Raw genomic sequence first — 25096 nt, 5'->3', positions numbered from 1 at the left:
TCACATATTTCCTATTAGAGCCGCTCTGTCCAGCACTAAGGACGTTAGCTTCAGGGATCAGCCCAACGTGAAGAAAATATATTTAAAGGATACCTTCGTTCATTATTAATATAAAGACTGCTGCTTTATATATACCGCTAAACAGTAAAAAGTAATGCAAACATTTCAGCACACACACACACATTATCATAATGATTTTTAATGCATTGTATTCATTCACTCTTTATTATTTTAAATCTCTTTTTATGATTGAGCTACACCTACACGGAAAACATTACATATACTAATTCTAATCTAACTCGTCACTCCCCTTATCATCCCAATCCGAAATTGTTTAGCCACTTGTTTGAATTGCACTAGAACTATAGGAACTACATAGTGCTTCTGTTGGTTTGTATTGTTCACGTTTCTTTCTCATTCTCTCTGAAGCCTGGCACTTTCCATGCCCCTCCTCTTTCTTCCCACTGTCTGAAGATCCTCCCTCACAGCGCTTCAAATGCAGTCCCATTGACTAACCCAAGCAGACACACTTACACACGCTGCATAGCGATCACATTAAAAGCAAGCAAGACGACTGGCCAGAGGAAAGGACTCCAACAAAATCCCTACTGGATCGTGTCACACAGCTATACTCCAACACAGTGTGGGGATACCGGGGAAAAGGGAACATACAGCACAGTGTTGCGAGTGCTCAAACTTTGATGGCACATAAGCATAGCATCACGCAGTACAAAGAGGAAACGAAAAGGATAAAGACGCGTCCACTCCTTTTAAAAGCGCTTCACCGCGGACACACGGGCACAGGGGGTCGATTCAGAGCGTCCCAGCTTTGTGAACACCGTGGTGTATACTCAAGTGGCATGGCCGGATACTAAAGGATTGTTCTGAACTATGTGCTCACTATAAATTGGTAAGTAAACTGGTATTCTAGTGGCGCTACGTGGGCTGTTTTTAATACAGTCGCAGTCGAACGAAGGATCGAAAGCCTTTAGACAAGGTTATGTGTTTCTGGGAGGATGAAGTTTAAAAAGACGAGCCGCTCGATGCAGTTTACGAGCTGATGTGCCGACGCGATACATAATCTTTATTCAGCCTTCGATCAGGGATGAAAAGCGCTACGTGGACTTTGACCACCTACCTTCATGTGCTATCCAGTGATTTATTTATATGCGAACAGTAAAACTTTCCTTTCTTTTTCTGGTATAAATCTTAAAATATTAGATTGCAGCATGCACAGGTCAGTGAAGATGTCATTTCATTAAATAAAATGGATTTATCAATGCAAACCTTTCCTGCAAACAGGCTTTGTGCGAGATAGGGACTGCATGTACGTAGTTGTATTGTAGGTGATAGGATAACTGATAAACGGGGCACATAAAGCATAATGAAAAACGCATGTTATTTTTCATTGATTTAAAAAAAGAAAAACAGAAAACAAAAAAAAACCTAACGGGGTCCCATGTTTAACTCGGCTAATGTGTCTTTGGTGATCTCATGGTTCTTTGCAGTCACTCAAGGGTCAGTTTGGGTTAGTGGCTCCAAAACAAATAAACAGAGGAAAGCCAGAGATGGGACACTGCTGTCTGTTCTACCTTACTGTCAGAAGTTACGAGTTTTCTCATTCGTGAAAATAACTCTGGTAAAGATTGGTCTGACGCGTTAGTGCCCTATACCTAAGGATTACAATTTAAAATAGTAAAATATTGCATAGGCCAGTGGTTACCATGCCAACACCACCTAGCACCTCTGTGAAGATCAAAAGTAGGAAAACACATGCACTGTTTAACTTTCTTTTTAATCTCTATTATTTAAATATTCAATTTCTAGTCAAAATACACATTTGAATACACAACATATTGATGTCGATACCTTTGTGTGTAATTTCTGCAGCGCTTCCTCTCGTGTTTTTTAGAAAGCATTTTTTTAAAAGTTACCGAGTCGCCGTGTTTGCTGGGCTGCATTCATTTCATGGTCCAGAATCGTACATTACAAGGGTATCAGATGTGGCGTGGCATCCCAATTTCTGTGATGGGATGCATCATTTATGTGTGTAGTTAATTCGACAGAAAAGTTTAATTTCATACTCTGTAGCATCGACAAATCAACTTGCCATTAACTTTCTCAACTATGTTAACGACCGCTATGGCCAAACGTGCATCACCCTATCGAATAAACTCATTTTGCTTTATAAAGTCGAATGAAACCAGCTAAATAATGTTACGTTAACATATTGAATTACATACCGCTTTGTAGTTTTCCACATACTTAAGGAAAAAGTGACAAAAATGAAAAATGTGGCATTTCGAAATTAAACATGAAATACTGTACTGCTGTTGGCTTCTGGTAGACTTGCGATCTCATTTTGTGTAGCTGTGTGTTCAATGTTTTGAGGCCAGCTAGAACTACACACGAATGCAACGCAGTGTGACAGATAGACCAAGACTATGACAGAGGGTGCAGTGTCCCATCCATATGACCGCATTTGCAATCTAGCCTATTAACACGTGCTCTTGAGGCGATCTATGTGCTAATAGAACCACTAACACAGAATGTGGCCATCCCAAGAGAGTGCAGGATCGACATTAGGGAGTATCGATGCAGCCTGCTGAGTAATTTACTGGATACGCAGCTCTTTAATTCCACATAATTCCTTTTCCATGCTATGCTGTGTGGACCCGTCACACGAAACTGACATTAAAGGCTAAAACGTTGCTTTGCTCAGTATTGCTTTGGGAATAGTAGGTCTCTCAGATGAACATCATCCTGAGCAGAAACGGTTGTTAATACTATATTTTGAGAAAGGTGTCGTTTTACCTGCTAATGATGAAGTTGCAGAGTGGTAGAGACCATGGCTTTTGCAATAGTCACACCTTCATTTAGGCGTAGTTTTGTAATAGAACAGTATATATTAGTATATAACAGTTGGTATCTAAAATGATGCTGACAGATTTTTTTAAAATATCAAACATGGATATCACAACTAAACACATTAGTATTAGTATTACTACTACTAATAATACTACTACTACTACAACTACTACTACTGCTAATAATAATACTAATAATAAGGGCACACACTGGTTGGAGATAAAGGAACCCTCCTTTTAGAGAGTGCTCATTGTATCTTTTTTTCTTTGCAGGATTCAATGAAAATGTCAGTCTGTATTCACGAGAATCGCAAGTCCCGTTCCAGTACGGGCTCCTTGAACGTATACCTCTTCCACAAGTCTTCGTACGCGGACAGCGTCCTGACGCACCTCAACGCCTTGAGGCAGCAGAGGCTCTTTACTGACGTCCTGCTGCACGCGGGGAACCGTTCCTTCCCCTGCCACCGGGCGGTGCTGGCTGCCTGCAGCCGATACTTCGAGGCCATGTTCAGCGGGGGTCTGCGGGAGAGCCAAGCCAGCGAAGTGAACTTCCATGACTCCATCCACCCCGAGGTGCTGGAGCTGCTGCTGGACTATGCCTACTCCTCGCGGGTCATCATCAACGAGGACAACGCAGAGTCGCTCCTGGAGGCTGGAGACATGCTGCAGTTCCAGGACATCCGGGACGCCTGTGCCGAGTTCCTGGAGAAGAACCTGCATCCCACCAACTGCCTGGGCATGCTGCTGTTCTCGGATGCCCATCAGTGCACCAGGCTGTTTGAGCTCTCCTGGGGGATGTGCCTGAGCAACTTCCCAGCCATCAGCAAGTCCGAGGACTTCCTGCAGCTGCCCAAAGACATGCTGGTGCAGCTGCTCTCCAACGAAGAACTGGAGACGGAGGACGAAAGAGTTGTTTACGACTCTGCCCTTAACTGGGTGAACTACGACCTGAAGAAGAGGCACTGCTACCTCCCAGAGCTGCTGCGCACAGTCAGGCTGGCCCTCCTGCCTGCCATCTTTCTGATGGAGAATGTCTCCACGGAGGAGCTCATCAACAAGCAGGCCCAGAGCAAGGAGCTGGTGGAGGAGGCTATCCGCTGTAAGCTAAAGATCTTGCAGAACGATGGGGTGGTCACTAGCTTGTGTGCCCGTCCCCGCAAGACCAGTCATGCCCTGTTCCTCTTGGGAGGCCAAACGTTCATGTGTGACAAGCTCTACCTGGTGGACCAGAAAGCAAAAGAGATCATCCCCAAGACAGACATCCCCAGCCCTCGCAAGGAGTTCAGTGCCTGTGCCATTGAGTGCAAGGTCTACATCACTGGGGGCCGGGGCTCAGAAAATGGGGTGTCCAAAGATGTTTGGGTCTACGACACCCTGCATGAGGAGTGGTCCAAGGCAGCCCCCATGCTTATCGCCAGGTTTGGCCATGGCTCTGCAGAGCTTAAGCACTGTCTGTATGTAGTAGGTGGGCACACGGCAGCCACAGGGTGTCTCCCAGCATCTCCATCGGTGTCCCTCAAGCAGGTTGAACAGTACGACCCAGCCACCAATAAGTGGACCATGGTGGCCCCTCTCAGGGAAGGGGTGAGCAACGCCGCTGTGGTCAGCGTCAAACTGAAGCTGTTTGCCTTTGGCGGCACCAGCGTCAGTCATGACAAGCTCCCCAAAGTGCAGTGCTATGATCCGCTGGAGAACAGATGGACAGTGCCAGCCACCTGCCCACAGCCCTGGCGATACACAGCTGCAGCTGTGCTTGGTAACCAGATTTTTGTTATAGGAGGTGATACAGAATTCTCGGCATGCTCAGCCTACAAGTTCAACAGCGAGACCTACCAGTGGACTAAAGTAGGGGACGTTACAGCAAAACGCATGAGCTGTCAGGCTGTGGCTTCTGGAAACAAGCTGTATGTAGTCGGGGGCTATTTTGGCACGCAGAGGTGCAAAACACTGGACTGCTACGACCCCACACAGGACACCTGGAGCAGCCTAACTACAGTGCCCTATTCACTCATTCCAACAGCGTTTGTCAGTACCTGGAAGCACCTTCCATCTTAGAAATGAAGCTTCAAAACACCCAAGGTAAGAAACACATTCCTATCATTCTGTGTTTAGATGCAATGCATATGTATACAGTATAGGGTTAATAAGAGCTGCATTATATAAATTCAAAATGTAACTGACTGTCTGTTTGTATGTATGTGGAACCAGTGGTACTAAGTGGCTATTTTACAGTACCACAAATTCAAACACAGCACAGCGCAATGCAGCACGAAACGAGCAAAGCGATATTAAACACCCAAACCTATTTTCTTTTACATTACCAGGGGTTTATTTGGCGGCTTACACATAACTAGCTCCGATGGCTTCCAGATAAACACATGCAAGTATTAGCTGCTTCCCTTTATACAGTTTGAAAAGAGGCCTGTCTAAAACCATTATTGAATTCCAGAGAGTGTATTCAGTCCTCGCATAGTAAAATAATCCTAATCAGATTAGGTCTGTCTAAGAGCATATGCTGGTTATGACCGTGAAGACCAACTTTATCTTTATTTGCTGAAACATGACACTGATCAAACTTGATGAGACCACAGCCAATCCTGTCCCTAACAATGTCATTTTCTTAAGCCTGGACGCTCATAAATCTGTCCAGTCCTTAAGGGACTGTGACTGTCCAAGCCACTTGAACATAACTGTGGTACAGTTTATTCTTCTGGGCAGTTTATGTTTGCCGTCTTTAAAAATCTATATTTGGTTTCAGCCTCTGTAAAAAAAGGTTTTATATACAAAGCACAAAGCAGTGCTGTTTGATTTAGGGTGCATTGCTTGCTAAACTGAGTTTAGTTTCTGCTGCCCTCAAATATTTTTTTAATCAATACGAGCCCTTTTGTTATGCACTTCTTAACCAGACCCTGGTACTGAAAATACGGGGGGTTCAGATTCGCTTGATGGAAAACCAGTGTTAACAGCATGTTCAGAATTGACATATTGAAAACAAACACCACAAATATTAAATTCACATATTAAACAAGCCGTTTTCATTTGTTTTAATGTTGGCTTATCGGATTTCATCAGTAATTTTGGTTCAATATGAGCTGACTGGTGTTGAATGGGGTTATGAGAAGAGACCTTGGGTAGAAAGCAATCAAAAGTGCAATTAACAGCCTGTTATCCTCCCTGGCTGGCTACTGCAGTATCCATCTCCTGTTCGGGATTTGTATGCCCCAGTCTTCGTCAGACAGGTTTTAGTGGCAGGCTATCCGAAAGGAGAGCCGTAACAGATTTGTTTAAAAGTCAAATCAGCAGCCCCTTTGTCTTTGAAGCACAGGGTGGATGGTAGTGTGACAGAAGGAGCTTGGGTTAGCTGTGGGGCTGAAACAAGAAAGAAACGGTGGAGTTTGACAGTAGGCTTAGAAAACAGAGTCAGTTGTGTGCCTCCCCCCACCCCACCCCCCACTTGGGATTTCTTTTTTTAAATGTAGGTTTTAATTAGGAATCACGGTCCAGAATTGATAATGTAACTTTCACTGGGGTGTCAAAAATAATTGCTCTTTTATAATTTCAGCATAGAGAAGTTACATTTATCTACTCTTTTGTTCTTCACATTAAATGTTTTTGAAAACAAATAAACAAATAATAAAAAAAGTGTCTCTTGATGTCATTCCCCTGTATTTTTCTAAGCTACAATGTTAAACCCAAGAGATCCCTTTGTTCAGGCTTCCAGCAGCACCTTTGTTTCCATATGGAATGCTCCCCACCTTGGTTGGCTGCAGTTAATTTCAAAACTGAGGTTCCTTTGTTGCCGGCTGTTAATTCTCTTCAAACAGTCCCTGCTGGTTACAAAGGGGCCCAAGGACAATGTTGTTATCCTGTTCTGTTAAATCAGTGGTTTGGAAGAGGAAAAGGAAATGAATCCCTAACTGCATTTTGTTTTCATAGCCGTTAAGGTCCAATACCTGTTAGTCTTTAAGAAAGCAGTCGCTTCAGCCCCTTTGCATTAGTTACACACAGTAAACTAAGACTGGTGTGTGATTAAATCATCATTTGTAACCAATTGAAGCCCTGCTGTAATTTACTGCTGTTTCTGCCACAGTGCTGCGCCTGCAATTCTTGCCTGTGAGGTTTCATCCCAGATAACAGGCAGCAATTGGTACAGCAGCCATGTTTAATTACGTGGTGCTCTCTGTGTAATTATATTGTAAGTGAGACTAGCTTAATGTTCGAGCACACAGGGTGTCTGTGTGCTGGTGTATTATTTACCACGGCACATTCATGCTAGCGGTCTTTACATTTGGGCTTCTTTGTGTTCCAAACGCTGGAAGTGGAAATTGCTGGCTAATTGCTATTCTTGCTTTACAGCAATGAGACAGATACCCTGTCCTTTGCCAAAGATCACAAATCATGTTTATTACTGTGAATGAAATACATTTGTGTGGGGGGTGGCACAGTGGAAGCTTGTTAGTACAAAAGCTATTTTTGAAACTTCAGCCAAGAAGGAAGCAAAACACTATTAAAAAAAATAAATAAATAACGGACAGTCTAAACTAATTTTAGTTTAAGCTATTAAAGACTGCAAACGAAACTGATTTACAGAAAGAACTGCCGCACCCACGACCTGTCCTTTGTTTAACCATATAAAAGCTATTTTACTGGATTTTTTGTAACCCATTGTGGGTCAAGGGTTAAAGTTCAAACGCACACCAGCGTTTTTGTTATCTAAATCATTCTATTGACAAAGCAAGTGAAGAGAATTCAAATTTAAACAGCTGAGTTAAGATGGGGTACACAACACCAAATCTCAAATCAGTTGTATTTAAAACTGCAGGTGACATTAGTGAGGGTTGGAATCATGTTTGCAGTTATGAACCATCCCTTTGATCCCTTTGTACTGCAAGTGTATTCCTCCAGTAAGGATTTGGACAGTGCTGCATTTGTTTGACATGCTTCTCTCTTGTTTTTTTCAGATAATGCTGTTCTTGCAACAAATCTAATGGACATCTACTGTGAAGAAGTAAACTTTACCACATGGCATGAAGGATAAAGGGGATTGGGGATTTGGGAGGGGGGGATCATGGGTGGGAGACTTCTTGAAGAAAATGATGTCTACCCTCGGAATGTCTGCACCACAAGCTGGACATGAAGGACCAGCCTCCTGTTCTGTGCATTTAGAGACATCGTGTTGTTTAAATATGAAATAATGAAGCTGCGTTCTCCAGATGAGCTTCTGTAATCAAGGATTACTGTCAACATTAATCAGCCCTCACAAAGGAAAAGAAAAGGACAGGGGTTTACATCAGCGCAGAACGCACCATTAGAAATGTTCATTGACTTAACTCCACCATTTGTGTGTGAAATTTGAAATGGTTGTCACCTCACGACATGACATGTTGAAGTGCCAACACCAGCCGTGGAGGAAATCGGGCAGTTCTGAAGCCCTGGGATGTCAATTTGAGTGAAGATATGATTGGGGTTTTGCAGCCTTCTACCAACCCAGGGCTTGGCCTAGTTGTAGGCTGAACCTGGGTCGTTATTTAGCTTGCCTTTGTTATCTGAGCAGCCTGAAACTGCAAAACCAGCAAGACAAGATAAGAAGCTGGGACTATAACTGAATCTGGATAATAACAATAATATAAAAAAAAAAAATAACTTGTAAAAATAACTTGTACAGGCAGTATTTCTACAGTGAAAATGCTAGTATACATATACTGGCCTTAAATGTAATGTTATAATTTATGAAGAATGATGTTGTTGTTGTTGTTGTAAAGATACATATTTGATGTCCTCGGCTCAGCTACTAGATATTTATTGTTTTGCTGCTCGTATGCTTCTGGAGGTTTTTGTTTAGTCCCATGCACAGCCCCTTCTGTTTGACTGGGCTATCATTTTGCACATTTTGTTTACTTGGCTTTTTAAACTGTATTTTTCTCTTCGAATCCCCCCCGCCACTCCCCCCTTGCCACATTCTAGGAGAGCAGTCAGGGGAGGTGCGGGTTGCTGGGGTGTCTCAGGAATCAGCCAGTTGGAAATGGAAGGATTATAAGGCCAGGAGCTGCAGTTACACAAAATGTGTTAGGCTGAAGGTAAAGGCTATGAGGTCACAGACAGTCAGGTTACACAGTTAGTCTTAAAAGGGGGTTAATGAGAGGTGGGTGAGCTGTGAAATAAGATAAGGGTCTTCTCCCAGCAAGTTATTTATTAGTTATTTGTACTGGACGCTGAACCCATTTTAAAAAAGTGTAAATTGTGTGTCAGGGGCTGCGCTGTGGTGGTTGCTGGTGTTATAATGACTGCTTCGAGATTGGATGGAACAAGAAATGCAACACTTGTTTTCAAGTTAGCTAATTCTATCACTAAATTGTATTTATTTTGTTTTTGGCGCCCCAGCCTTTCCGAATCTTGTATTAGGAATCTGGAATCCTTGTTTCACTTTCTTACCTGAAACTTGTACTACAAACTGGGAGATTTCCAAACAATCTTTTTTTCAAACTCGCCCATATCATGCAAAAATGCCGAGGCTGACAGTTTTTCTGTGCTCTAGGTTGCAAAGTTGCATAACCTGATGGACCTGACCTTGGGCTACTGTAGTTTCTGCCTAGGACAAAAAAAGAGAGTGTATTTAAATCAAAACAGTTTTATAAGATTTGATATTCCTAAAAGCCCTGAATTGAATTCCTTGCATGATTGGAAAATGATAGATAACATGTTACAGCTGCTTTTCCTTTTAGCCGTGTGCAGGCAGGCTGCAGCATCGACTCCAACAGGCTAGGCCTGGGTGTCTGTGGGGACTCTTTTGGACCCCTGCTTTTCTCAATTGCTGTGAGAATTCTGGCTTGCTGCTCTGCTATTCCAAATGTGCAACACCCCCCCACTTTTAACCCCCAAAACAATTCACAGCACACTGCACTCCAAAACCAGCAGACAAGGAGGTTCTTCCCATTTTCTCTGCAAGTTGCCATAGAAACGTATTACAAAGCCTTCTATTTCTAGTGTATTTGTGTGTGTCCTTTTCACTGAGCCTGACACCTGTCTGAATAAGAGATGCATAGTTTCCCTGCCCTGACTCAATTAGATGTGTGCATTCAGCAATATGCTGGTGTACAAATAATAATGTGCTGATGGTTGGTTTTTTTTTTTTTTTCATTGTTGTTGTTGCATTTATAATTTTACATTTTGGACTACCTGCAATTTAATATTATTTTGTACAAGTGGTTTTTTTTTTCACAATGTGAAATTCCTGATTTAATAAAATTCAAGAGTTGTTCTCTTTTGTTCTAAATATCTGGTTGTGCTTTTGAATTAATTTATTAATGACAGTTTGATTGCTCCTTTTACATTTATGAACTTAGAAAGATGGTATCTGTGGCTACAGTCTGACGTTTAAACAAACAAGTTATTTAGATAACGACTTATTTAACTGTTCTAGGTTGCTGTTAAAAATAATAATACACAATTTAATAAGTGATGAGATAAAGATTTGAATAATGTTCTATTAATTACTATCATTTCCATGTTTTCATAAAAGACAGAGGGGAAGACTTATTTACAGCTGTTTACACAAAGAAAGACCCTGTCTACCAACAGCAGTGATGTTCACATCAATACCATACAGCATTTCTTTAGATTTTAAACCACTGAAAGCAGTGTAACTATGGATCCACAAAATAGCATTAAGAACTGAATGTATTCTTATATATTTCAGTTCAGAAGGGAAGAGTGAATGTCTCTGATAATAAGCATTCCTTGTGAAATTACCTGACAGATGCTTTTTTCCTCTTTATTGCCATGCAGACTGAACATTTCCCATGACTTGTTTTACCTTTCTTTAAAATGCAGCACACAGACAGGGCATTGCTAAGCAATTGGAGATGTCTAAATAATCTTATCTACATACCCTCCAACTGTACCGAAGTGGCCAGTACAATACAGACTGTCTTACTTTGGTACCAGACCCTCACAGCTTGAAAGTGTGCACCGAATTGTGAAATTCACTCTGTCTGGAGTACAGTAACTATGCACTGTTGTGATATAACATACAGAAAAACATACAGATTTTAACACAAACCTCTATGAAATTTCATTAGAATTTAAAACATATAGTACTGCAAAAAAAATAAAAAAAACTTACTAAATCAAGGTAAATATAGCTATTGTCTTGATAAACTAACTGAGTTGAGTGGGATGAGAGACTATGGAATACTTGGATGCCCCTTATTTCGCTGTTGAAAGTTACATAAGCATCCATCAGCATTTTCTTTTTCAGTAGCAGTTTTTGGTCTTTTATTGGTCTGTTTTTATTTATTAAACAAGTATCACAACATTTAACCATTTTTACACTTTATTTATTTATTCATTCATTCACATGTTTCATGAATTTAAAACTTTATTTAATTAAACAGTTCTATATGGGGCTTACTATCCCTGAACTGATAAAAAAAAATAGGATAAAAAGAAAAAGAAAAAATCGAAGCCATTGAAAAAGAATTCAAGTGTTTGTCATTGAATCTAAGGTTATTTTAGTGTTTCTAAATTCACCATTGAACTGAAAAGGGACAACATGAATCCTGAATATACATTTCCTGTTTTTCTTTTTTTTTGGAGAAATTCAAACTTCCAGCTTTCTGCTTGCTGCATGTTGTACCACAGTAAACCTTCTGAAAATCATAAAACATATGACAGGAGATATTCATTTGATAGGGCTAAACCATCAAGCTTGAAATGAAAAGCAAGTAGATCTGACACTTACAATAAAAAGGCAGCTTCTGTCCCATTCACTCGTGAAAATGATACCATTGTCAGCAAAGTGTAATTTACAGCTCACATCTTTCTATTATTAGGTTGGAAGACATGTCTAAGGCTTGTGTAAATTGCTGTACAGTTTCTCCAACCAACCAGCAATGGCTGCACACAATGTCTGCTCATCATCTTTTTACTTGTATTGCCTCTCAATTCTTCAATAGGGACACTGAGATGATGGTTTAATCTAATGCAACAGCACTACTTATTACTACTTATCAGGGATGTGCTGCTACTCATACTCAAACGCGGAATTGCCTTTAAGAAGCATTTATCAGCAGGTATTACATCAATCCATTCATTAATGTGTTGATCTCAAAATGAGAAAAGCTGTCCTTCCCTCACCTTTACGACTGAGTACCAATCAAGGGCAATTCACTTCCGCACGGAGTGTTTTAAAAGCTGCTTGGAAGCGAATTTTCCTCTCAGTCCGGGGCACTGGCATTTTTAGTACCCTACTGCTACACAGGATGTAAACTGACAATTAAAAATGAATTGCCATTGATTGGTACTCAATTGTAAAGGTGAGGGAAGGATAGCGTTTCTTGTTTTGAAATCAACAAATGAATGAATTGATTTATTGAATACCTGCCAATATATACATCTTAAAGGCAATTACGAGTAGAAGTACAAGTACCAGAATCACCACACCCTACTATTTGTATCTCTTTAGACAAAATCAAACGGTTGGTGTTTATCGTTCAGCATAACCAGTCAGCAGCTTTAACCAAAACAAACTGTCAGTGTGACTAAAATGAAAATGGAAGATTATCAAAAAAAATTACAAATTTAAATATGTACACTACCATCCAGCAAGTATTGGGGCACCCTATGTTAATCATTAGTCTACTTGAAGGAAGACACAATTAAAATGAACCGTTTTCATCTGCAATGTAGTTAATATCTGCCTAAGATATTCCTAAAACAGGAATACGTCAGGTTGAAAAAACATTTATTTACTATGGAATGCCCCAGCAGAGTAAACAAGTTCTGGTGTTTAAAATCCAGCTCCCAGTCACCAGGCAAAGAAAAAACAAAACAAAACATTGCAAAAACTGGTGCTGGAAAAACAAGCAAACAAAAAAAGAAACAAAAAGCAATTGACTCTGATTGATGAGATTTGAACGCTACCCCCATCGGTGTCCCAATACTTGTTGAAGGATTGTCTACATAGGAGTCGATGATCACGAACCGTCTGCCAAGTTTGTCTTCTAAAATCAATGACCCTTGTGCTTTATTCCCATTCTCTGCATAGCACTTTGAGATGCTCCATTCACTTGAAAGGAAACCACAACACAAATGTCATTCATTTACTGTTAAAATTGGCCTCGATGTGACGAAATGTTGACTGAAATTTTCACGCACTGCATGACTTTCGTTATGTGTCTGGTGCCTCTACCTGACATTCTCAAACATTTCCAATGGGGTGAATGGGGTGGGCGTGTCTCTGAATGTGTGGATTCCAGGGAACTGACCGAGCGGGTGGGTTAAATGGGCTGCATTCTTGGCCACATGGTTCAAAGTGCTTGGGTTGTGCCTGTATACCCCCCACTACCCCCAATTCTCCATCAGCTACCTGCTGGGAATGCTTTTTAGCCAGTGTGTTCTGACAAGACTGAAAAGAATTTCCCAGGACCACCTGCTGGCTCTGCAGAAGGCACCTGAAAAAGCTTGGTAAACAGTGCCTGATAAGGGAGAAGACCCTGCCAGAGGTTTATAATCCAGCCCTTAACAAGGCTTTCATTCACAGCCTGCTTCCTGAACATGAGGGGGTTCGGTTTCCATTAATTCTTTCTGCTGGAAACAAGGCCTGCTGGCTTTCCAAAAGGTCAAGATATGATTACAGCCGAGCAGAATGTATAGGTGGCCTTGGTCCCTGACTCTAGACCTGTGTTCAAGATTAGACAACTACAAAAGGGAACACGCTTCGAATTCATGCTATTCACAGAGCATCTTCTGAATAGCCTGCCTCTCTCCTTTCACATTCACACGACCATGCAGAGAAACGAGATGACGGAGAAGCTCCCTCACAAAGCTAAAGGACTTGAATGTCAGCCGTCATTCACGGCAGCTGGACTCATTAGGCACCGGCCTCACAGCTTATTGTGTTACTGTGAATGTAGCTAATCAAAGATTTCTTTTTCCATTTACAGGTAAGAGTGTTATCAACATTTGAAAGGATTTAATAATACAAAACACATATTTTATAGATTCTGTGGACCCTATTCACAAAAATGTAAGTACCTTCAGATTTCATTGTCTTAGTTTTTTTAATGTCCCCTTAGCTTTTTTTGATGTTTGCAATCCTATTGCAACACTGTCCATTTCAATTCTACAGTATTGGCAGTATTGTCTCTGGAGGGTCTTTGTACAGTACATTGCTTTTGTATGAAATACAGAGCCCTGTTTACAAGACTTGATAAATCAAAAAGGGTGTTAAAAAACAGTCCTTAAGCAAACATTCCTTAAACTAGTCCTTAAAGTAAACATGGCCCTCAGTCGACTGTGTCCCTCGTATATCACTAGCAGCAATTTACCCAACAGCATCCAACAGGCAGTGCAGTGCAGGTGTGCAGATCATCAGCACTTAATAAATCATAGACATGCACTAGATCAGCACACTACATTAATGATTTAGATTCTGGTATTGTAAGCAAACTTGTTAAATTTGCAGACGACACAAAAATAGGAGAAGTGGCAAACACTGTTGCAGCAGCAAAGATCATTCAAAATGATCTAGACAACATTCAAAACTGGGCAAACACATGGCAAATGACATTTAATAGACAAAAGTGTAAGGTACTGCACGCAGGCAATAAAAATGTGCATTATAAATATCATATGGGAGATACTGAAATTGAAGAAGGAATCTATGAAAAAGACCTAGGAGTTTATGTTGACTCAGAAATGTCTTCATCTAGACAATGTGGGGAAGCTATAAAAAAGGCCAACAAAATGCACGGATATATTGTGAAAAGTGTTGAATTTAAATGAAGGGAAGTAATGTTAAAACTTTACAATGCATTAGTAAGACCTCAGCTAGAATATTGTGTTCAGTTCTGGACACCTCGTTACAAAAAGGATATTGCTGCTCTAGAAAGAGTGCAAAGAAGAACGACCATAATTATCCCGGGTTTAAAAGGCATGTCGTATGCAGACAGGCTAAAACAATTGAATCTATTCAGTCTCGAACAAAAAAGACTATTCGGTGATCTGATTCAAGCATTCAAAATTCTAAAAAGTATTGACAATGTCGACCCAGGGGACTTTTTTCGACCTGAAAAAAGAAACAAGGACCAGGGGTCACAAATGGAGATTAGATTAAGGGATATTCAGAACAGAAAATAGAAGGCACTTTTTTACACAGAGAATTGTGAGGGTCTGGAACCAACTCCCCAGTAATGTTATTGAAACTGACACCCTGGGATCCTTCAAGAAGCTGCTTGATGAGATTCTGGGATCAATAAGCTACTATCAACCAAACAAGCAAGATGGGCTGAATGGCCTCCTCTCGTTTGTAAACTTTCTTATGTTCTTATGCTCTTATGACATGTGGCAGCAAAAATAATTCGCTACATTGCCAAGTTTAAGAAAAAATATAGAGTAATTTATGTCACAAATGACCAAAGTTTTAATTGTGTATTTTTTACACTGTTTTAATTATTTATTATAAACCTGTCAGATGAATGGAACGGGAATGCTGTCTTCTGATTGGTTGCTCTAGAGGGCATTAATGGCCAGGAAATGCCCTCAGAATGTCCATACAACCATCACTGATAAAGTACAGTAAGGTATCAACCTGACAAAAAGAACATCTAGCATAACAGTCAACTGTCAGAACCACAACAAACCCATGAAATAATGGCTATAACAGATCACAAAAACCAATTCTCTATCCAACAAATGAGAATGGTCTTCACATCTTTCCAATGTTTTAACCTGCAATTATTGATGTCCACCAGCCGTCAATAGTTGAAAATCAGACGCGAACCTTCCAACAAACTGCAAACCTGCAAAAGCACATTCAGAAACCGAAGCCCAATGCTTTGCTCCACCCTCAGAAATCTCAGCCACGAACATACCCGCTATGTTTCAAAACTGCACTTTCACAGGAAACCTGCGATTCAACTTGAAATAAATACACTTAAAAAATACAACAAAAAAAACCCAATAAACTTTCCAAAGTAAATAACTAATTTAATTCCTTTATTTTAAAAATAAATTTTAAAAATAAATTAATTAGTTTAATAATACTGTTAGTTATATTCACCTATTTAAAACTGTAACTTTTCGAAAAAGCAGACGAAACTCAACGGTCTTAAATGTTTTCCCTGTCTTAAATAAATTAAAAACAAAACGGTATTTTGATTTTTTAATGTCTGGTTCCCTGTGCTGTTCACAGGTGGAATGATACCGTGGAAGAACCACTGCAGCAGCACAGGACACATAGAAAACAATAAATAAAAGGTTATACATCTTAATGTTATTGCTGTTAAAACCATAAACCTAGTTTATAATAGCAATCAGGACCTCCAGGCAGGGCATTCCTGGCTGTTAATGCCCCGGCTGGGTTAAAGTCCCTCGGCTTAGCAGGGGCATTGACAGCCAGGAAATGCCCTGCCTGGAGGTCATTATTGCTTAATTATACCCAAAGGGAGGCCCCAATAAGGGGTTAAATGATGTGTTTTATGTACCCAAAGGGAGACCTCAATAAGGAGTTTTATATATGTGTTTTTATCCTTTTAATTATTTTATCACGGTCACGGACACAAGTGATTGGGACCTTCATTGTAGTCAGCGGCGGAGCAACGATCACTTGGGCCCTGGTGCAAGTTTTCATTTTGAGCCCCCCACCCCCAACACACACACACAGACACACACCCATACACACTCACATTCATAAACTAGACCCATCTACTTTAAAATGTAATGTAAATGTATCTGGCACTGGAAACATACACAGCACTTCAAAAACGAATATGTAAAATATAATACAAAATAACTCTACTCACTCATTTGAATTGCATTCTGCGTGCCTTTCGTTCAGCAAAGTCGTCGATAATGTGCTGGAGGTTCATTTTTCTGGTGCGCTTGTTTTCAATGGATAGCAGCCCCAATTCACAGAGCCTGTCCTGTCCCATAGAACTCCTCAGGTAGTTCTTTATGAGTTTTAGTTTTGAGAATTACCTTTCCGCAGTTGCCACAGTCACAGGTATGGTAAGAATCATAAAAAGCGCAGTGCACACCTCTGGAAAACTGGCAGTGATGGCATTGTTTTCAACAATCAGCATTTTTGCCAGATCTTTCACTGATGATTGTTTTGATATGTCCCTTTTCAAACACGACTTGAATAACAACAGTTGTCCAGGGAAATTAGGGGAGATGTCTTTGCTGTGCTGCGTAGCAAGTCTTCCGTCTCCCTCATACAGGTCATCATCACCTGCAGAAATAAGCGTGTTCAGCTGGATCACTTTGAACAGCTCCACAACTGCCTGTAAGCTCTGAAATCTATCTGAGAGCTGTGCAATCACTATATCGAGGCACCCGTAAAAAACATTCACTCTAAAATAACTTTCAGAGTCAGCAAGTTGCTCGTCGTCTCGTATTTCGTCAAAATGGGTTTTACTTTTCTCCTTTGTGTTCCCTCAGACTTTGAACCCCCCCCCCCCCCCCCCCCCACCATTTGTCTGATAATGTTATTGCAGTGTTTTTGGCCTCCTCAAAGTCATTTCGAAATGCAACTAAATCATCAGTGGCACTATTGAGTAAATCTGCTGCTTTGTGGAGGTCTGTGTCTGGATTGTAGCATCTTTGACATGACATTGATCCTTTCCAATATCTTCGTTTGGAGATCAACAAGAAAAACAAAGCTTGACTTCTCCATTAATTTATGTAGTGCTGCAGCTTCACTGTGTTCCTTGGCATTTTTACTTAAAAGCACTATTTTAACGAGACACTCTGTGGCCATTGAAGGTCAAGTAACATTATAATGGTATTGTCGACACATTTAATCTACCTTCTAAACAGTGTGGGACTGAACTATACTGTTTACTGACCTGAATACTTATTGTGTGAATATTCAATTATAGTATCCCTGGGAAAACTATTGTCTTAGGAGGTATAAGTGTTCTTGTTGTTTATTCTATACAACAGTGCAGGAGTGAAAGTGCAAACGTTTCTGTCCATTCAGAGCATCCTCAGGGCTAACAGGTGAAGAAGACCCAGGTATTTAACCCATCCGCTTGATTAGAACAAGACTAAACACGGGCAAAAGCAGCACGATTGTCAGTGTTCAGTTGTATCAAAAGTGTGCTTTATGTAATGTGGTCTCTTATGCCATCAGCTATGAGGTTACAGGAACATGCAAGTATTTCAACACCTTTAACCCTTTCAGGCCTGAATTTTTTTTTTTTGTCGAGCTGAAGAAACTCCTTTTTTGAGTATACATGAAAACAGGACAACACTAAAAAAAAAAAAAAAATGTTACATATATTTATGCACTACCTAGGAGTCCTGTGAGGTTCCAAGGTGGTTTCTGATGGCATTTGTTTATGTACGGCTCTATGATAAGGACTGAAAGGATTAAGAAACAAGATGATCAGAACCCTCATCCATCACAGTGTATGCATTCCCAGCACATACCTTTGCAAACACCACCCTTCCCTTGGTGGTAGGGTTACTGGAGTCCTTTACGTACAGAGTCTGAATTTCCACTCAGTATGATGGTTTATGATGAGGTTAAAATCACACTGTTTGCTACTTACTTCCCAAAAGGATCTTTCTTATCTTTTCTGCTCAGAGCCTCAAGGTTATTTTAGTGGAAGCTGATTTAGACATTTAAAACAAAAACAACCCCCCCCCCCCCCAAAAAAAAAAAAACGACACATGTTTAATACAGTAAACCACATCCAGTCTTGGGAAAAAAGATTTACTGAGTGTGGTGTCCCAGTGATATGCCAAAAATGATTCATAGTTGCTTTAATTGAAAATAAATTGGCCCAATACTTTCATGACTGTAAAATACCATTGTTTTTATCAACAACAGCAACAGTGGAAAAAAACTGGAAACTTTGTAATTATTTCCAAAAGCTGTTTATCTTAATTCCACCAATTCCTGGGATTCAGAATTACAATAGCAAAGCTGGAGACAAACTATTTTCCCCGACCCGCACACACATAGATTTGATCAGCTTAAAAAACGTACTATTTTGACTAGCTTTACAAATCCATTTAGGCAATCTTGCATGAAAAGGTGATTAAGTGAATTATTTTAATTGCAGCGACTGCTGGTTTAGTTGCCTGTGAAATTGTTACATACTTCCTTTAAAAAGGTCTCAATTGAACCGTGGAAGGTGCCGCTTAAAATGCCACGCAGCTGTTTAATTTCCACTCAACACCTCCCTGTCACAACACCTTCCACAGCATTCTATCAGAATTCACTCTGTGGTTGATCCTCTGGGTCACAGTCAGATTAGATTATCTGTAGGTAACAATGGCATGGTTTAGGGCTCCAGCCACTTCTGAAGTTCCAGTAGATGTTAAGTCCCACTTTCGTTTTCATAAATCGTTGCTGAAGGCCAGTTCGAATTTTCACCATGCAGGTTTCATTAACCCCAGCCCCCTCTTGGCTAATGCAAACATGCCTACAGCAAGCACACATACAGTACGTCTCCGATTCAGATTCAGAAACATGTACCACATACTGTGTGTTCCCTATAACTATACTCAGTTGGCTTTTTTTCCATTCTGTGCTGATTTAGGAGGGAATTGGTTCCATTGGAATATAAAGCAAAGCTTTAAAAGGAATTGTGTTTAATCTTTGTTTATACAGACTAACCGGATCCAAAGGATATCATTCATGGAAAGGTTTTTGACCCGAGTGAGGCTTTAATAGTTCAGCGAAGAAAAAAAATCTGAAAACCCTGTGTATGTCGAGATTAGGACTCAGTAACGGAAAACAAACTGACGATTGTGGAACTTCTGTTTCCAATGGAAAAGTCCAATTAGTTCAATTCTCCAAAAAATTGTAACAGAATAAACTGTGAATTACTTATTAATTGGAGCTGAACAGTTTGTAAATAACAGGGTTTTTTTGTGTTAAACATAAATTACTTAGTTAGTGATGGACAGCCCATCCTTAACACCATTGACCTGTTTATTAACCCTAAACACATGACTTCAGATTACAGGGCATGAACTGGTAATAATAGGCTAATTGGTTAGAAATTATATGCTTAATAATTAATTATGCAATAAACCAACTTCCCTATAGTCATTGATGAGCTATTCATGATTAGTCAACCCTGGTTAGTAATCCATACCTAATACATGTCTAAATGTGGGTCCTTAAAATAAAGTACGGATATTTATCATATGATTCTTTTAAATAAAGTCTAACCAGAAATGTGAACAAGAGCATGGATAGCAAGGCTGTTTTTTTTTTTTCTCAAGGTGGTTTATAAAAACAAAGCTCTATATAGAACAACTAGATCAACTGTACCTATTACAAGAAAAAGACAGCCTTAGTTTGTATTATCTACCTCATCATGCGGAGAGATCTCAAGGCATTGTACAGACAGGTAGCAGATGACCGTAGTTTTAGAGGGGCATTATATTTACTGTTTCTATCCTGAATAACCAGCTGATCTATAGGTTGAACAACCCCTCGAAATACCAGCTGAACTGCACAAACTGGTTACTCCAGCATCTGGGCATTGGTGCAGTGTTTTCATTCAGGACCCAGCTGGACACACCTTGGTTTCTTGTTTTACCAGATCTCAGGAACAAACAAACACTGAGTGTGGTCAAAAATAGAGCCCAGCAGAAAAGCTAAATGAATGAGGTACTGGCTCCTGGAGAACAAAGGCCAGCCCTGTAGGTATCCGCATGAGCTTACAGGGCGCCTGGCCAGTAGGGGTCACTGTAGCGTGGTGATGTGACTCAGTCGCTAGCGATTTTGCTTCCCTACACAATGGAAGCACCACAAGTTTGGCAACTTCACACCACTGACTGACCCTGCAACTCATGTGACTTACAACTAAAAAGCAGCCAGATATCTGTCTATCTATCAGTAAAGTGTGTATTAAATTATACACCTAGTAATGCTTGGATAATTTAACAGTTATATACGCTAACATTCTCATTTACTTCATTACTTTCTGAACAAATAAGAGTGTATGTCTGCAGGACATCTCAAAATAAACTTCACAACATCGAACAGTAATATTTTATAATAGAGATTGTAATGTAATACAATTTACTGGCCAGAATTTGAATGAAAAGTGAATGGAATATGAACACAAAGCGTTAACAGTAGGAGCTAGGGTTAAGATGTCCGTCACAATTTAACGTATTCATTATAACAGAATATGACACAAACAGTACAATATTCAGATTTGTCTAGAGAATTTTGGTCCTCATTTACTGTCGTTACATTGTAGATAGTTCGACCTAGTCCTGTGGAAGCAGAGTGATGTCTCATTTCAGTTAGCTCATGAATTACACACACGGGGATGAGTCTGTCTTTTTGTCTGTGTTTCTTTGCTCCTCTACCTCTAAAATGGTGTTTTCCCTCCAGGGGTCTGTGATTCTCTCAGGCACTGAAGACGGCTTCCCACTGGGGCCGAGAAGGACCCCTAGGCCTAAATTAAACTCTCTCTAACTCCCTCTAATTACATAAACAGAAGCCTTTGACCTCCCTGCTGTGCAGATAGACTGCTGAGCTTAAGTGAAAGAAATGAATCTCATATAGAGGAGCACACAGGTCAGATGAAGATTGAGTCCAATGGGGAGGTCCATGTCAAGCTGTTTATCAACAATACCGACTGCAAAACATTCTACCAAGCATGTTCTCATTTCCAGGGCTTCATTTCTAATCAAAAATTACCTTAGAATTAAGAAAGGGGGGTAGCGTTTTTGTTTTTAGATCTAATGTACTGTCCTTGATTTACAGTAGCTCCCGTATATACTTCAAATTCTCATCTGCTTGTGGTTCGGGGTTTCGTGCCTTATTGTTTGAACAATACCAGCGGCGGGCAGACTAATCTGAGGAATACAGAAGGCTTGTCACTTCTTGTCTTTACTAAATGTGTGAAGCAAGGTGCTAAAGCGCTGCTTTCCCAATTGAAAGGCTATACCCCTGATCCAACCAGACAGGTGGCAGAAAATATACAGATTGCCATGAAACAGAAGGCCCAAGCAGGCAACACAAGAGACACCACAGCAGGTCCTTACACAGACGACTATCAGGGTCACACAGTAATCTGCCATCACTTGCCCTGTTGTCTACAGACACCTCACCAACTGGAACACATGATATTTTTCCAGGCAGTCTGTGTCATCGGCTTTCCTTCTGAAACATGACTCTTGGTTGCATCTGTCCCTTTCCCCTAAAGACGTGCCAACCCATCTTCATTATGTTAATTGAATTATGTTAGTTTGATTAAAGATCATATGCATGTCCCTAAACTTTAAAATATTTACTCTTCTGTAGTGGGGTTTGGCAGTACTAGTTGCTGTCTATTGTTGCACTAGTTTCCAGTGTAAACAAATATTGGTTCCCACCAAATATTTATACCCCAGGGGAACGGATATTTGTTCACACCAGTGAACATTAGTTCCCCCCGACATGTTTGTTATTTCTCCTGTGTTTATGTAAATGATGCATGTATAATGCTAGTAAATGTGAGCAATGCTTGCATGCTGTTATAATTGTGTATTGCAGTACGAGTGCTATATTGGGTTGTGCCTCTTGAATCCTTAGGTTTGGCATGTTATTGAGTTAAACACTAGTGAAGAACCCATGGGGATTGAGCTGGAACTGGGGCATGAATCGAGGGGAAGCGTAGGCTGGGATTTATACCAGATTTATTCAACTCAGGATCCCTTCCCTCACAGACTTCTATACTACTGCAAGACGAACAAGCAGGTCTCGTTCTCCTTCTGTACCTAACACATTTTAGTCCCAATTCACAAACCTGGTGAGTTTTGTTGATTTATTTGTTACACAAGAAAAGCAACTTAGGTGTAACACACATGCATTGCATCTTGTCCTAATGTTCATCTGAAATGCCTAAAGCTTACAAGCAATCAGCTATCAGATCACCAAACCACAGCTGAAAATAACAAACAAATATATGAATTATCTCAGTTCTTTTGCAATGTTTTCCTTTTTCAATTCAATTCAATTCAATTCAAACCTTTATTTAACCAGGTAAAGACATTGATAACAAGTTCTCATTTAAAATGCCGACCTGGCCAAGAGGCAACATAAAAACAACAAACAACAATACATAGACAGTTAGAAACATTACAGCAATACGGAAAAAAAAGTGACTTTTTAATTAGCTTATAAACAACTACATCACCTTTATTTAGGAATTACCTGCAAAAAGCACTCATTTGAAAGGTTATATAAATGGTATCACATGAATAAAAAACACAGTGCATTTTTTGAAGAGATCTCTAAGCCTTAAGCTCCCTGATATGCATTTTTTCCTTCTCTGATTTGGTCAAAGAAGCTTGCCAGGGCTACTGTTCAGCAGTTGTCAGTTGTTACGAAAGAATTGCTTGAGATGTGGCTTCTTTGCTTTGGAAAGCTGACACAGCTGTCTGACTTTTTTAATGCGATTTGCGTGATGTCTCATGGCATGGTATTACTGATTCACCTACCTTTGTTGGTAACACTTGAAGTGCCTCTAATTACTGTGTATTTACCTAGTAGCTACTTCGTAAATGCATGTGTACTTATACATAATTACAATGTTATTATGCATAGTTACAATGTACTTAATGTATACATCTTTTTCCTACCCCTCACCCTAACCCTTTTCTGCTACAATTGTTTACTTACATATATCGTACAAAAAGACTTACTGTACTGCTTTGAATTTAAGACACACTTTTCTAACAATTTTTTGCTTTTAAAAATAACCTGCATCTTAAATTTGATTGCAATATACTTGTATTAAAATCATCAACAGAAGATGTGACTACCTGAGTACACAAACAGCAACGTAACTGACTGCTGAGAAAAGGCAACAAAGACGTCACAGCCCAAATCACAAGCAGCAACGTGACTTACTGCTGAGAAAAGACAACAAAGACGTCACTGCCCAAATACACAAGCAGCAACGTGTCTTACTGCTGAGAAAAGACGAACAAAGACGCCACTGCCCGAATACACAAGCAGCAACGTGACTTACTGCTGAGAAAAGACAACAAAGACATCACAGCCCAGATCACAAGCAGCAACGTGACTGACTGCTGAGAAAAGACAACAAACACATCACAGCCCAAATCACAAGCAGCAACGTGACTGACTGCTGAGAAAAGACAACAAAGACATCACAGCCCAAATCACAAGCAGCAACGTGACTGACTGCTGAGAAAAGACAACAAAGACATCACAGCCCAAATCACAAGCAGCAACGTGACTGACTGCTGAGAAAAGACAACAAACACATCACAGCCCAAATCACAAGCAGCAACGTGACTGACTGCTGAGAAAAGACAACAAAGACATCACAGCCCAAATCACAAGCAGCAACGTGACTGACTGCTGAGAAAAGACAACAAAGACATCACAGCCCAAATCACAAGCAGCAACGTGACTGACTGCTGAGAAAAGACAACAAAGACATCACAGCCCAAATACACAAGCAGCAACGTGACTGACTGCTGAGAAAAGACGAACAATCGAGCGTCCGTCTGTAAACAATAATTTAGTCACACAAATCAACTCCAAAAAGACACACAATAAACCCACTTCCACATACAAATTATACCAACACTAATTCCCACCTGTGCAGGGCAATCGACCTACCACAGGAGGTCATGCAGGCTGACTTTTTATGTTGTAATTTATTTTTACAAATTTACCTTGATAATAGAATGGTCTTGATTTTCCAGAATCTGATTATATGAAACTCAAATAACCTTGTATACAGTAAATGTATGCAGTATTCAATGCAACCTCCATTATCCAAATTAACTGCATAATTTGAAATGTTCTATAGAGTTTGCGCATTAAATATTAATGTACTGCATCACCTGTGCTATTATTAAGCATGCATGATGCCTCTTGAAGAATTGAATAACCAGACGTGTACAGAAACACAGTCACACAGTGATGTACACGCTGCTCAGTCGACACTCTGCAAGCATGCTTTCTCCGTATCAGTGGCAATCACATTTGCAAGTTCTGGTATCTGTAAAGTAACCTCAAGAAAAAATAATGAGCAGAGTTTAATAAAAAGTACATTCCCTTTACAAGTATAAGAATCTTGCGCACTGTACCGACACTTACTTAAAATGTAATTCAAATGAATGAAATCTTAGGGGTCCCCGAGTGGCTCATCTGGTAAAAACACAGCTGCATGATGTGCAGGGGGTGTCATACAGTCAGGGAAGCCCAGGTTCACATCCTGGCTGTGCGAAGT

General features: G+C 40.2%; 1 protein-coding gene across 1 annotated transcript; it reads left to right on the top strand.

The window, feature by feature from the left end:
- The first annotated feature begins 451 nt into the window (after positions 1 to 451).
- Positions 452 to 10142, top strand: LOC117973440 (ectoderm-neural cortex protein 1). Its single transcript, XM_034925766.2, has 3 exons — positions 452 to 910; positions 3141 to 4946; positions 7829 to 10142. The coding sequence occupies exon 2, from the start codon at positions 3147 to 3149 to the stop codon at positions 4920 to 4922; it is 1776 nt and encodes a 591-aa protein (XP_034781657.1). The 5' UTR covers positions 452 to 910; positions 3141 to 3146; the 3' UTR covers positions 4923 to 4946; positions 7829 to 10142.
- The last annotated feature ends 14954 nt before the right edge of the window (positions 10143 to 25096 follow it).

The sequence above is a fragment of the Acipenser ruthenus genome, chromosome 1, assembly GCF_902713425.1.
Source record: "Acipenser ruthenus chromosome 1, fAciRut3.2 maternal haplotype, whole genome shotgun sequence".
NCBI classification, from domain to species: Eukaryota; Metazoa; Chordata; class Actinopteri; order Acipenseriformes; family Acipenseridae; genus Acipenser; species Acipenser ruthenus.
Note: the sequence above shows the minus strand (reverse complement) of the source record. Positions and strands in the feature narration are given on the sequence as shown.

What these genes read in the sequence shown, in the direction of transcription:
- LOC117973440 (XM_034925766.2), top strand. Translation starts at nt 3,147, where the DNA reads ATGAAAATGTCAGTCTGTATTCACGAGAATCGCAAGTCCCGTTCCAGT.